This window comes from Triturus cristatus, chromosome 12 (assembly GCF_964204655.1).
Source record: "Triturus cristatus chromosome 12, aTriCri1.1, whole genome shotgun sequence".
NCBI lineage: Eukaryota > Metazoa > Chordata > Amphibia > Caudata > Salamandridae > Triturus > Triturus cristatus.
The window spans coordinates 622,180,880-622,194,262 of record NC_140595.1 but is presented as its reverse complement, the minus strand read 5'-3'; the positions used below and the strand labels follow the sequence as shown (position 1 = coordinate 622,194,262).

At 45.7% G+C, this 13,383-nt stretch overlaps 1 protein-coding gene across 2 annotated transcripts in view; it reads left to right on the top strand.

Annotated features, from left to right (window-relative positions):
• The window catches only part of CTU2 (cytosolic thiouridylase subunit 2), a 150,708-nt gene that overhangs the window by 80,857 nt on the left and 56,468 nt on the right, over nucleotides 1–13,383 (top strand). For both annotated transcript variants that reach the window (XR_014972061.1, XM_085637871.1), the window contains exons 10-11: nucleotides 256–347; nucleotides 1,686–1,786. Coding sequence is in view for 1 of the 2 variants with exons in the window: in XM_085637871.1 (XP_085493997.1) it covers nucleotides 256–347; nucleotides 1,686–1,786 (193 nt within the window). In the remaining variant the exon portion in view is untranslated. The remainder of the gene's footprint in view (nucleotides 1–255; nucleotides 348–1,685; nucleotides 1,787–13,383) is intronic.

The following is a 13,383-nucleotide window of genomic DNA, read 5'->3' as shown; positions in this document are numbered from 1 at the left end:
CCTTGGAATCGATGGCACCATTTGGACATCATTTACAAATATAGGGGAGGGAGAACAGACAATGATTTCCTGTTTAACATGCAATAGAGGGCGTTTATATACCAGTACCTACTGTTTGCTGCACCTTTTAAATCCACAGAGGAGCTTTCAGCCTCTTTCTGTACATGGTCTGAGGGCTGAGCGTTCCAGACTGGTTCTGTTGCTTTCCCATTAGCAGGTTTTAATTGTGTTTTTCTTTCTCTGTGTCCTTCCCAGGCTTCTGCTAAGGCAAGTGTACACCGGCTGACCGAGGATTTTATGACCAAGCTTCAGGCAGACTTCCCATCCACCGTGAGCACTGTGTACAGGTAACGCAAGGCCTTCACACCTCCCAGTATGAGATAACTTTATTAGCAGGTGACTTCAGTGATTGTTCAGAAGTAAATCTGTCCCTGTAATCATTGTGGGTCCATGTGACTGATAGGCTACTGCCGCAAGAAACCATTGGCACTAGATAATCTTGAATCTTTCTGACACTTCTGTGGTACTTTTGATCTTCTGCTGATTCAGCAGCTGGTAACTGAGATCAGGCTGTCTGGGAAAGCAAAAATGTAGCTCATGTTCTTGGTGTAGGAGACAGATGCAATCTTAGATTAGACCTACAATTGTTTTCAGAATGGACTGGACAAATTCATATGTTGAGATGTCTTACTATGATATCAGTAGATTGCACAGGATTCATGCTAGAAGGACCTGAGCCATCTTTAATCCAATAAAGACACCATTTCACTTCCCTGTTCATTAGGCTCACTGATTAAGTGGTTAGGTGTATCTAGGTTCAGATCTTCCCATTTATATGAAGAGCATTCTGAGGAAAGCTCTAATTTCTCTTCGTAACTCATTTGCTAGATATGTGCTTCTACGACTACTGCGCTAAGACTATACTTGTAAATGTTCAGGTTTGCTGCCTGATTTTGCAAGCTTTGATGTATAGCTTCTGGAATGAGCAATCGCATGAAAAATAATCAAAGTTCCTTATTTGTTACTGCTGCTTTCCTTCGGAATACTACTTAAAAGCTCCCCCTTCAAGGTCTCCTAAATAAAACCACAGGGTGGCACTGCATGCCCTGAAAATTAGTCCGTACAGCTTGCCTTGTTTATGGTAGCATACAACATTTTCTGTCTTGCCACAAAAAGCAATACTAGCGAGCTTCTGTGGTGCTTGCAAAGTCCATGTTGAATGAAAAGAGGCATTACAAAGCTACTGAAGAATTAGGTGTGGGATGAAGATAATGTGCATTGCCCTCAGCAGCCAGGTGGTTGTATGCATTGGGGTAACTCACAAGCAGCTCTGGAGACTACCACCCTTCAGTGAGTGGTGAAGGCACCACTATAAGCTAGGTCCTTGCAACCTCCCTGCATGGTTGTGCAAATTACAGCTGCTTCTGACACACATTTGCTCTTCATCACAACATGCATTAATTGCGTATCTGTTAAACCAGAATTTTGACTTTTCCATGAGACAGCTCTGCTTGTCGCCTGATCACAGAGGTGAGGTGATCAGTGAAGAGCAGTATTATGTAGTAAGCAAAAAGACCAGCACCGTCTGAGAAGAGTAGATCTCTTGTGTGATAGAAACGGGTTCTGAACAGGCCCGCTTCTCCTCTTTAAGTTTAACTTGGTTTTATTCTTTTCTTTTCTTTTAGGACTAGTGAGAAGCTAGGTGTCACTCCCAGAGGACCAGCTGCCTCTGCTGATGTAGTGGACCGTTGTCTTCTTTGCATGTGTTCTCTGGACACTCATTTTGGTATGTATGTATTTTCATCATCTACTCTATACAGTGCTCTTCTCAAAGCAGCTGTGTTCTATGGCTCATGATAGAATTCAACAAATGTATTATGATCCTTGGTATTGCACATGCAATATTATGTGTGCCTATGTTTGTTTATTTTATAAAGCGCATCGATCACACCACTAGAGTATCATGGCTCTGAAAACATGTCATAAACTTCCGATTCAGATTCTTAAATCGAGATGCAATTAGTCAGTAGGTCATATCCGCGCCAAGACGCCATTGGCATTTGTGTGCTTAATAAAACATCAGTCAGTCACAAATCTTTATTCTATTTAAAAAAAAAAAATCATCAAAGATACAGATTAAAAAATTTCAAACATTTAAACACAGGTTAAGTTGAATGTATAGTACAGTATGATCTTACAATCCTACACATATTGAGTCATAACTGAATACCTAACACTCATTTTAAAATTTGTTAAAATCTAGAAATGTGTGACATTACTTATGGATAGTAGTACTATAATGCCCCTTCAATTTTCAGGCAATGTCAAAAACAGCCAAAAGTTGATAAAGTGCAATGCATCCATCACTTTCTCCCTTTTCGGGTAGGACTTTGCTTATGAATTTTAAAACTGACTACCCTTTCAATTTAAGAACAATAAAGTGCAGGAACATTCCCAAAATTATAGAGTGCAAATGCATCGACCACATTGTCCACTTTCAAATATATGAACAAGCGTCTATATACAGCATGCAATATTAAAACCAACATTTAAAATGAAAATTAATGTTAACATTTCAGTCCCTTTCTCTTACGAACTACATTTATGGCGAATAAATATCTACTAAGACTAAAAACGATTTTCTGGGATGTATCTCTTTTTAAAATTCTTAGCGCCTGTACGTGTGACCCAATTCCCATGTTACGACAAATTGGTTTTATCCATTTTTAGGTTGAGCCTAGCGCAGCGCACAAGCGCTGCTTAGGAGATGACCTCGTGGAATTGGTTTGTACTTTTTGGAAAACTCGTGCATGTACTGCACTGTTTCCAATGAGTACTCATACATGTACAGCATCTACCTTGCGGGAGCGGGCAGCTGAGCCATCTGTTTCCAATTATCGCGCCCGCGGTTGTTTACATTTGCCTGTCTCGCGGTCGCGTTAATTGGAAACAGATGGCTAATGCATAACTGTGTCCCATTGTAAAGGAAAGGCGCACTATTCCTAGCCAGTGTTCTGCCTCTGAAAGTAGAGTACTAATACCACCAAGTGGCCAAAAACAGAACTACAGCTGTTCATAATTCTGAAGTATGAGCACGCTATTTATTCACCTCTGGGAATTGGGTACTGGGACAGTCATTCTCCCCTTACTCCATACGTGTGAAATATTTGGCGTGAACAGTCCACGTTCTTCTCTACTCACGGGTACATAAAGAAACCAGGCTAGCATATTTTAACCAGGCACGACCGCCTAGCCAAGCAAACTTCTGAGTAAGGTTTACCAAACCGAGCACCTGAAGAGGAGAGACCCCGCTGACGTCCGTGCAGGAGCCCTGCTGAAGGACGCGCACTGGAAAGCCATTCAAGTCACTTTGGCTCTGACCGCCCGCACACGGGCATTACCTTCGAAAGAATAACATTAGGAAGGCGAAATTCGGCCAGGCAGGCAAACGCTTAAGAGACCTTCAGGTTGTACTGCCAAGCACCATGAAAACAAGCATTGGCATAGCCAATAGGTCTCGCCTTTGGGACCTTATAAGTGTTTAGCGATGTAACAGTTGTTGTTGCACCAAGGATATTGTGCTGCATAAATAAATACTTATAATGTCCCAAATGCGAGACCTATTGGCTACGACAATGCTTGTTTCAATAGGGATCGTATAGGCTGGGCAGAAAAATTATATATGTGGGTCATTTTCTACAGCATTTTGTGTACATAAGGTGCAGATAGCCTCTCTGTCATTTATATTATTGCACGGCCACTTTGATGTATTGAATTTGATCTGTAAAACATCAAAGCAGAACTTTATGTTCGAGGCATATGAGCTGCAGATTGTACACTTAGCATAGATCGCCATCTGGTGTTGGGCCCGGATGTTTACAGTTTGTTTTTCTTCTTGGACAGTCTTTGGAAGTCACGAGTTTGGTGACTCCTCCTTCGGTCCGTACTGCGCATGGGCTTCGGCCCCATCCTCAGATTGTTTTTTTCCGCCATCGGGCTCGGATGTGATACTTCGTGCTCCGGCTTCGAACTTCTACGGTTCCAGCCTCGACGGAAAATCCTCGTTTCTTCGAGTTTCTTCATCATCATCTTCATCTCTCGAAGCGGCACTTTTCTCCATCCCGTACATCGGCACCGGCCTTCGGGCCCTCCTCGACTCCGGTCCTGGCCGATGGAAAGGACTCCGTTCAAAAAGTGCCCAAAATGTGGGTCTAAATTTCCCCACACCGACCTCCATCAGGTGTGTAATCTTTGCCTCTCTCCAGAACACGAGGCCAGAGACTGCCCCGCCTGTAAGTCTTTTCGATCGAAGAAAACCATCCGGGATCGAAAAGCTCGACGCACCATGGCGCACTCATCGTCTGCAGCTCCACCGGACATCTTCGGAGACGGCGCCGAAGCTTCGGGGCAAACACACACCGAGCAGGAAGAAGACGTCGTCAGCGCTTCCGAGGCCGACGACTCCGACGTGGAGGACATCACACCGGCGCAGCGGGCCGTGAGTACTGTGCCCCCTCCCACCCCCGCGCCCAAAACCAAAGAGACTCAGGTTACTCCCTCGCCTGCCGGCCTGGGCAAAACCAAGACCAAAGCTTCGATCACCCCACCTTCGGGCCCGGTGTCGAAGCCTCCAAAGTCTCACGGCAGCTCGGGATCGAGCCAGCCGACGCCCGGTGCCGAAAAACAGCATCCGGCACCGAAGAAAGCAATATCCAGCTCGACTCCGAAGCCACCGGTGCCGAAGCCTGGACTCTCGGTGCCGAACAAACACAAATCTGTCGGCACCGACGCTCCGGCGCCGAAAACTCCTTCGACGCCGAAAAAACCGGAGGCCCCAAAAAAGCATGGCGCACACAAACCATCGAAGCCCTCGGTTCCGAAATCACCGGTGCCGACGGACGATTCGGCGCCATTGGCTCTGTTTACACCAGACCCTTTACAAAAGACTCTGTCCAAAGATCCAAAGACTGGGCTATTGACTTTAGTTATCAAGAAAAGACGCCTTGATACTCCGGCTCCTCCTCCACCACCCAAACGGAAGGACTCTGCTACTTCTCCCCTCAGAGTGCCCTCCCCACTACCGCCTCCTCTACCTCCTCCACCTCCTCCTCCCCCTCCCAAGTCTCCGCCACCTTTACCTCACTACTCTCCGACCCCGTCCCCAGATCCGGATGACGGGGTCCCGGACAATTATCCTGCGGACGCCCCAATGGATCCCACTCCACCAGGGACCCCAGACCCATGGGAGGATTACAATAACCCTGATGTACCCGATATTCCTCAGGACGACCTATACCCATCCAGGCCGTCTCCTCCAGAGGACTCCTTAGGGTTCCATCATTTAGTGCAGAGAGCAGCACACTACCATGGGGTGGACATGCACACTGAACCAGTGGAAGACGACTTCTTACTGGATACGTTCGACATACAGGACAAATCCACTTCTATCTTACCCATGCTTAAGGGTGTCACCAAGCATGCCGCAGAGGTGTTCAAAGACCCTGTCAGGGCCAGGGTACTAAACCCTAGAATAGAGAAAAAGTATAAGGCGACACCCACAGACCCTGCATACATTAAGGGCCCTGCTCCCTTAGATTCCCTAGTTGTCTCTACAGCTAGAAAGCGGGCTAACTCCCAGTCCTCAGGAGAAGCCCCACCGCCAGACAAGGAATCCAAACTCCTAGACGCGTCTGGCAAGCGCACCGCCTCTCAAGCTGCAAACATGTGGCGCATTGCAAACACACAAGCGCTACTTGCGCGCTATGACAGAGCACACTACGACGAACTTGAGGCTCTTATGCAGCACCTCCCCGAGAAACACAAGCGTAGGGCTCATGAGCTAATACAGGAGGGTAAACTCATTACAAACACCTCCATTAAGTGTGCCCTCGATGCAGCCGACACTGCCTCTAGAGCCATAAATACCAGTGTCCTGCTTCGTCGCCATGCCTGGCTCAGGATCTCAGGGTTTAAGCCTGAAGTCCAGGCGTCCATACTCAATCACCCCTTTGACCAACAAACTCTCTTTGGGCCCAAGGTAGACGAAGCGTTGGAAAAGATGAAAAAGGACACAGACACAGCAAAGTCTATGGGGGCACTCCAAACACAAGCCTCTAAACGTTCCTTTCGACGCTCCTCCTTTCGTGGCACAGGCAGAGGCTTCTCCACCGATAGCACCTCTACCTCCTACAAATCCCCTCCTCAAAATACCTTTTCAAAGGGCAACCAAAGGGGTGGTTACAGAGGCAACAACAATAAGGGCAGGGGCAAAACTAACAACACCCGTTCTGCCACCCCGCCCACACAATGACTTCCCTCCGCTCCCCCCAGACCATCCCACTCCGGTCGGGGGCAGACTACAAAACTTTATCCACGCATGGGAGTCCATAACATCGGACAAATGGGTGACCCAAATCATTCGGTCAGGGTACTGTCTCGAGCTAACATCTACCCCACCCAATATCCCACCAAGGCACCGCCCAATGTCTCAAGAACATTCCACACTGCTCAAACAGGAGGTACTCTCCCTCCTCCAAAAACACGCTATAGAGCAGGTCCCCATCAATCAGCAAAATCTAGGGGTTTACTCCCTATATTTCCTAATACCAAAGAAAGACGGGACCCTCAGGCCCATTCTGGACCTCCGGCCTCTAAATGCCTACATACATTCAGACCATTTCCATATGGTCACCCTACAACAAGTCCTCCCGCTCCTCTGTCAGGGAGACTTTCTCACAACCTTGGATCTGAAAGACGCATACTTTCACATTCCAATACACCCCTCTCACAGGAAATACCTCAGGTTCGTGGTGGACGGGCAACATTACCAATTCACGGTTCTCCCCTTCGGGGTCACCACCGCACCACGGGTGTTAACCAAATGCCTAGCGGTAGTAGCAGCACACCTCAGACGTCAACACATTCACGTCTTCCCTTACTTAGACGACTGGCTGATAAAAGCCGCGTCTTACCACCAATGCGTGCAGCATACAAACAGCACCATCCAACTGCTCCACCAGCTAGGCTTCACGGTGAACTACCAAAAGTCCCACCTCATACCATCTCACACAAAGCAATATCTCTGGGCCACTATAGACACCTCCAAAGGTATTGCCTATCCAAACTCAGCCAGAATCACAAGCATTCAAGCCTTACGTAAAACATTCCTTCCCCAACACTCTCTTCCAGCAAGAGTGTTCATGAAGCTCATAGGAATGATGGCGTCTTGCATCTTTATAGTGCCCCATGCAAGACTACACATGCGTCCACTTCAAGAGCGCCTAGCACAACAGTGGAACCAGGCCCAGGGTCAGCTGACGGATCTGGTGTTGGTGGACGGCCGCACACATCACTCTCTGCAGTGGTGGAACACCACAAACCTTTCCAAAGGGCGGCCGTTCCTGGACCCGGTTCCTCAGGTGATTCTAACAGCGGACGCATCGCTCTCCGGCTGGGGAGCGCACCTCCTACACCTCACAATGCAAGGTCTATGGACGCCACAGCAAAAATTGCTCCACATCAACCATCTGGAGCTCTTGGCGATCTTTCTAGCCCTAAAATCTTTCCAAAAACAGATTTCGGGCAAAGCAGTCCTCATTCGCACAGACAACATGACTGCAATGTATTATATCCAAAAACAGGGGGGGACACACTCTCCCCAGCTCTCCCGCTTAGCCCAGAGCATATGGAGATGGGCAATTCCCCAAAACATCTTTCTCCTGGCACAACACGTTCCAGGCGTACAAAACACCATGGCAGATCTGCTCAGCAGACAAACGCAACAACTACACGAATGGGAACTGCATCCACAAGTTCTTCGCCCATTCTTCCAACAGTGGGGGCATCCTCAGATAGACCTCTTCGCCACCCACGAAAATAAAAAAATGCCCAAGCTTCGCCGCCAGATACCCACACCCATTGTCCAAGGGCAATGCGATATGGATGAACTGGTCAGGCAGATTTGCATACGCCTTTCCACCTCTCCCACTAATTCCATTAGTGGTCAGGAAGCTACAACAGCACTCCCTCACACTCATTCTGGTAGCTCCGACGTGGGCCAGGCAGCCGTGGTACACCACGCTACTACAACTATCAGTGGTACCACATCAAAAACTGCACCTATCCCCATGCCTCCTAACCCAGAACCATGGAGAAATCAGGCACCCGGACCCAGCTCAGCTCAACCTGGCGATCTGGCTCCTGAAATCCTAGAATTCGGATACCTTAACCTTCCCCCTGATTGCATGAACATCATCATGGAAGCCAGACGTCCTACCACTAGAGCATGTTATGCCGCAAAGTGGAAAAGATTTGTTATTTACTGCCGTAACAATACAATCAACCCTTTAGATGCATCCATACAGCACATCATATGCTATCTGCTCCATCTTCACAGGTGTAACCTGGCATATTCATCCATACGCCTACACCTAGCAGCGATCGCTGCTTATCTACAAAACAGACAGCATTTATCACTCTTCAGAGTGCCCGCTATTAAAGCCTTCATGGAAGGCCTTAAACGAGTAATTCCTCCCAGGGCACCACCTTCCCCTGTATGGAATCTAAATTTAGTTCTTACACGACTAATGGGTCCGCCCTTCGAACCAATGCATAAATGCGAGCTACAGTTTCTCACCTGGAAAACAGCTTTTCTCGTAGCTATCACTTCCCTTAGAAGGGTTGGTGAAATACAAGCGTTCACTATACAGGAACCCTTCATACAAATACATCACAGCAAGGTCATACTTCGCACAAATCCGAAGTTCCTGCCCAAGGTCATTTCCCCCTTCCATCTCAATCAATCGGTGGAATTACCTGTCTTCTTCTCGCAACCTCAATCTGTTGCAGAAAGAGCCTTACACACACTCGATGTAAAAAGGGCCTTGCTATACTACATACAAAGAACGCAACCCTTCAGGAAGACTAAACAATTGTTCGTCTCCTTCTCTCCACCACATAAAGGCAACCCCATTTCTAAATCAGGGATAGCTAGGTGGATTGTAAAATGCATACACATTTGCTACCAAAAGGCTAAAAGAACATTATCTGTTCCGCCTAAAGCCCATTCTACAAGAAAGTTAGGGGCTTCTATGGCCTTTCTAGGGAATATACCCTTAGATGACATCTGCAAAGCAGCCACATGGTCTACACCGCACACCTTCACAAAACATTACTGTGTAGATGTGCATTCCAAGCAGCAAGCTAGAGTGGGCCAGGCTGTACTAAAGACACTATTTCAAACCACTGCAACGGATACCGGTGGTCGCCGCTAGGGTTGGGTACTGCTATATAATCTATGCTAAGTGTACAATCTGCAGCTCATATGCCTCGAACGGAATATGCTACTTACCAGTATGCATCTGTTCTTGGCATGTAGAGCTGCAGAGTTGTACACGCCCACCCGCCTCCCCGGCTACCTGTATCCGTTCCAGTACATCTTATTTAGATACTACACACATGGGTTTCTCACTGTGATTACCAAGCTCCATCATTTCCCTGTTGGCGAAAAACAATCTGAGGATGGAGCCGAAGCCCATGCGCAGTACGGACCGAAGGAGGAGTCACCAAACTCGTGACTTCCAAAGACTGTCCAAGAAGAAAAACAAACTGCAAACATCCGGGCCCAACACCAGATGGCGATCTATGCTAAGTGTACAACTCTGCAGCTCTACATGCCAAGAACAGATGCATACTGGTAAGTAGCATATTCCATACAGGGACTTGGCTAAATGGGGTTGTATTTCATCGATGTATACTTCAAATGAGAGAACCTGCGTGGTCAACCTTCCTCCTTTTGTACTAGAATACAGACTATCCTGAGTATACAACCAGTGGATGTTATTCAAGATTTTTTTTTTTAAAGCTGTGTTAATGAATAGGGATTATCCCAATAACTATTTAGGCCTAGATTGAAAAACCAACTGTGCACATGCCAAAGCCAAGGAATTGTAACATTGTAATCAAGTCTCAATACCTCAATTAACCCCTCTTTATAGTGTTTGAGCTCTTGTATGGTCCACAGACGGACCCAAAGCAACCAGGGTCTTAGAATGGCTTAGGGCTAGATTCGCCTGAGATTTATATCTTGGATAATGGGGACCATATGTGTGCGTACTGGGAGCTACAACAGCATCCTTATGAATTTATTCTCTTCCACAGTAAGCGTATTCTGACTAATAATGCCCCAAAGTTCTGCACCATTGAGGGTTGCTGCTTGCGCCCTACACTTGTAAACTTTCAAGGCAGGTGACACTGCTTTAGATATACTTTCCTGTTGCTTTTTCACAATTGCGATGGAATTTTGAACCAAAATGGACTTACATTTAAGCATCTGAGGTTTCCATGACAATTTAATATTGAGGGTAATACCCAGGTAATTAAAATTGGACACACATTCCAGTTTTTGTTTTCCAACAATTATATTTTTCTTAAAAGATGTGTGCGGATTTAAGGCCATGTATTTGGTTTTGTTTGAATTTATTTCGGGACATTTTTCCATGCAGTACTCACTAAAGCAGTTTTAAAGGTTTTACAATCCCTTGGGCGTTTGTGATATTAAAATTATGCCATCTGCAAAGAGTAGGGCAGGTACTGGCACCCCTCCTAACTTTGGTGAATCATGCTTACAACCCTGAAGATGTTGTACAACATGATTACATATAGTGAGAAGAGGGTTGGTTCCAGTGCACATCCTTTCTCTTACTCCTCTTTTAATTGGAATTGCCTCAGTAAGTTCGCCCCGCGGGCTCCTTCTGACTTTTGCATAGTTATCTTTGTGGAGGTTTACTATTTGACTCAGAAGGGCATCGGGAACTCCCTGGATTTTTAGGGAGTTCCACAATGAGCTCCTAGGAATGAGATCAAAAGCAGCCTTAAGATCTACGATACAGGCTCTGTACATATGGCCTCCCTTAAGTTTAGTATACTTCCATACTATACCCTACTCAATAATCTGAAGACCTGGTCGATTGTACTAGTTCTAGCTCTGAACCCAGCTTGGTATTGAGAAAGAATGTTATTTTCCTCTAGCCAATTATTAAGCTTAAATAGGATCTGTTTTGCATAGATCTTCTGTAGAGTGTCTATTAAGCTTATTGGCCTGTAGATAGCGGGGTCTTGGCGAGTCCCCTTCTTAAAAATGGGAATTATTTTGGCCCCATGCCATGATTCAGGTATTGGTGCGCCTGCACCCAGAGCATTGCAGAGTAAATTTACATAGGGTGCCCAGACTATACTATCATGTCTTAGCAGGTCTCCTTGGAACTTATGCGGACCTGGGGCTTCCCCCTGCTTTACTGCTTTATTGCTGCCACTGTATCATCTAGTGTGAAATAAGGGGTGCTGTTCAGTTCATCCCAGTCAACTATCTCGGGACTTATACCATTCGTAGGATTGGCAGTTTTTACTGGATCTGCAGCATTCAAATATAAGGCTGAAAAGTGACTTCACCAGGTGCCTGGGTCCAGATAGTGATCCAGACTGGAGTTCCCTGTTTTATTTCCCTGTGCTAATAGTTTCCAAAAGCCCATATGATCCTTATTTTTTGCTGCCTTGAGCAATTCATTCCAATTGCTGTCCTCCCAGTCTTTTTTGCCTGCACTAATTGTTTCTTATAGTTTTTCCTTCTAGCTTTTATATTTTCTATGTTGTTGGACCGAACAGCCGCCATCAATAGATGCTTTGCAACACAGCAGTCCTTGGTGAACTAGGGATTATGTGAGGAATATTTAATGGTGTTCAATGACTCATGCTCACAAGGGATTTTACTCAGGAGGATTGTTAGTTTCTCGGCCAAAATTCAGTGTATTTGCACAATAGGGACCTCACATGAGGCAGTATTTGTAGAAGCAGCTAATACATCTGCAAAGGTGTTATAGATCTTTGCCATGGCTTCGGGGTTTCCAATAATGGAAGACCATTTTAGTGCTAATCAATGGGTTTAGAGGAGAGTTACTCTTGGTAGAGCTTTTTCCCCAGAGTCCAGATTTCAAAATATGTGCCCTCCATTGACAAGTACAGAGGAAAATGAACCCAGTCATCTCTTGGCTCTACTTTTAAATTGATAAGGTTACTCCATAGGCTAATACTCACTAATATATTGTCGATTTTAGTCTTCGTATTGCTCTTTTGAATGTGTATGCACTCGGGCTGTCTAACGACAACCTGCTGTTGCATGCCCTCAGTCCTGGCCCTGAGACCAATCGGACCATTTGCTTTGCCGCCATTGTGCATGGTGGAATACCTCTTGCTTGATTTTCTTCTTCTAGGAGGGTTTCTGGGCCCACGGCAGGCTCAAACTTGCAGTTAAAATCCCCACTGAAAACATGTCATAAACTTCCGATTCAGATTCTTAAATCGAGATGCAATTAGTCAGTAGGTCATATCAGCACCAAGACGCCATTGGCATTCGTGTGCTTTATAAAACATATCGATAAACAGACTTGCAGCTGTTATTTGGATTTTCTTCAATTAGGCCTAGGTAAAGCCAGGTCTTCAGCCTTTTCCTAAATTTCTGATTGCAGAAATGGATCTGCCACCGACTGACTTACGGTTAACTTTGTGGGACAATGAAGTTGGGTTGGGTCTGAGCGGTCAAAGACTTGGTAGGTATATCACTTTATGTACTAAGAAGAGCAATTTAAACAGAACTTTCCTTTATGGCAGAGAATTACGTTTTGGCAAAGCTTGAGAAATGTGGAAGCTGCTCTGTGCCCTAGTAGCCAGTCTTGCTTTGAAATTCTGGATCAATTGTAGTTTTTAACAAGATAAGCTAGTAGGCCTAGGTAAATAGTGACAGTAATCCAAACAGGATAATACAAATGCATTTAGAATAGTGATCCCTTGAGCAGGGGTAAACCGATGGAGCACTTGTTTACGTGAGTGTAGTTGAAATAGGCAGGTTTTAGTTACCATGGATACTTGTTCTGATAGTGCAGAATAATTTTTAACACCCACGTTCTTAACTATTGGCACTAATCACCAGCTCCGCTGTAAACAGGCATAGTAGCACACCGGGGAGGTATTCGACCTCCCTGGTGGGAGCCCAATGATGAAGCATGTCACCAACCAGGTTGGTGAGTGGGGGCTCTTTTAACAAATCTGATTGATTTTGTGTGCTGGCTTTACTCTCTTCTATAGTTCTCCCATACTCTTTTGTTGTTTAATTTTATTATTTCAGGGGGATTAAGAGTGTGTTTTTACCCTCTCTCTCTTGTTGTTGTACTCTGTATGATTAGCTATTCAGTCATCTCGCAACTCCAAACTTTGTTCTCATGTGAGTTGAGGCACAACCTCATTAAAGTAGTGTATTTAGTGTGGAAACACAAGACCATCAACGAAGGTAGTTCTTAATATCTGTGTGGGATGCTGAAGTGCTTGAATACA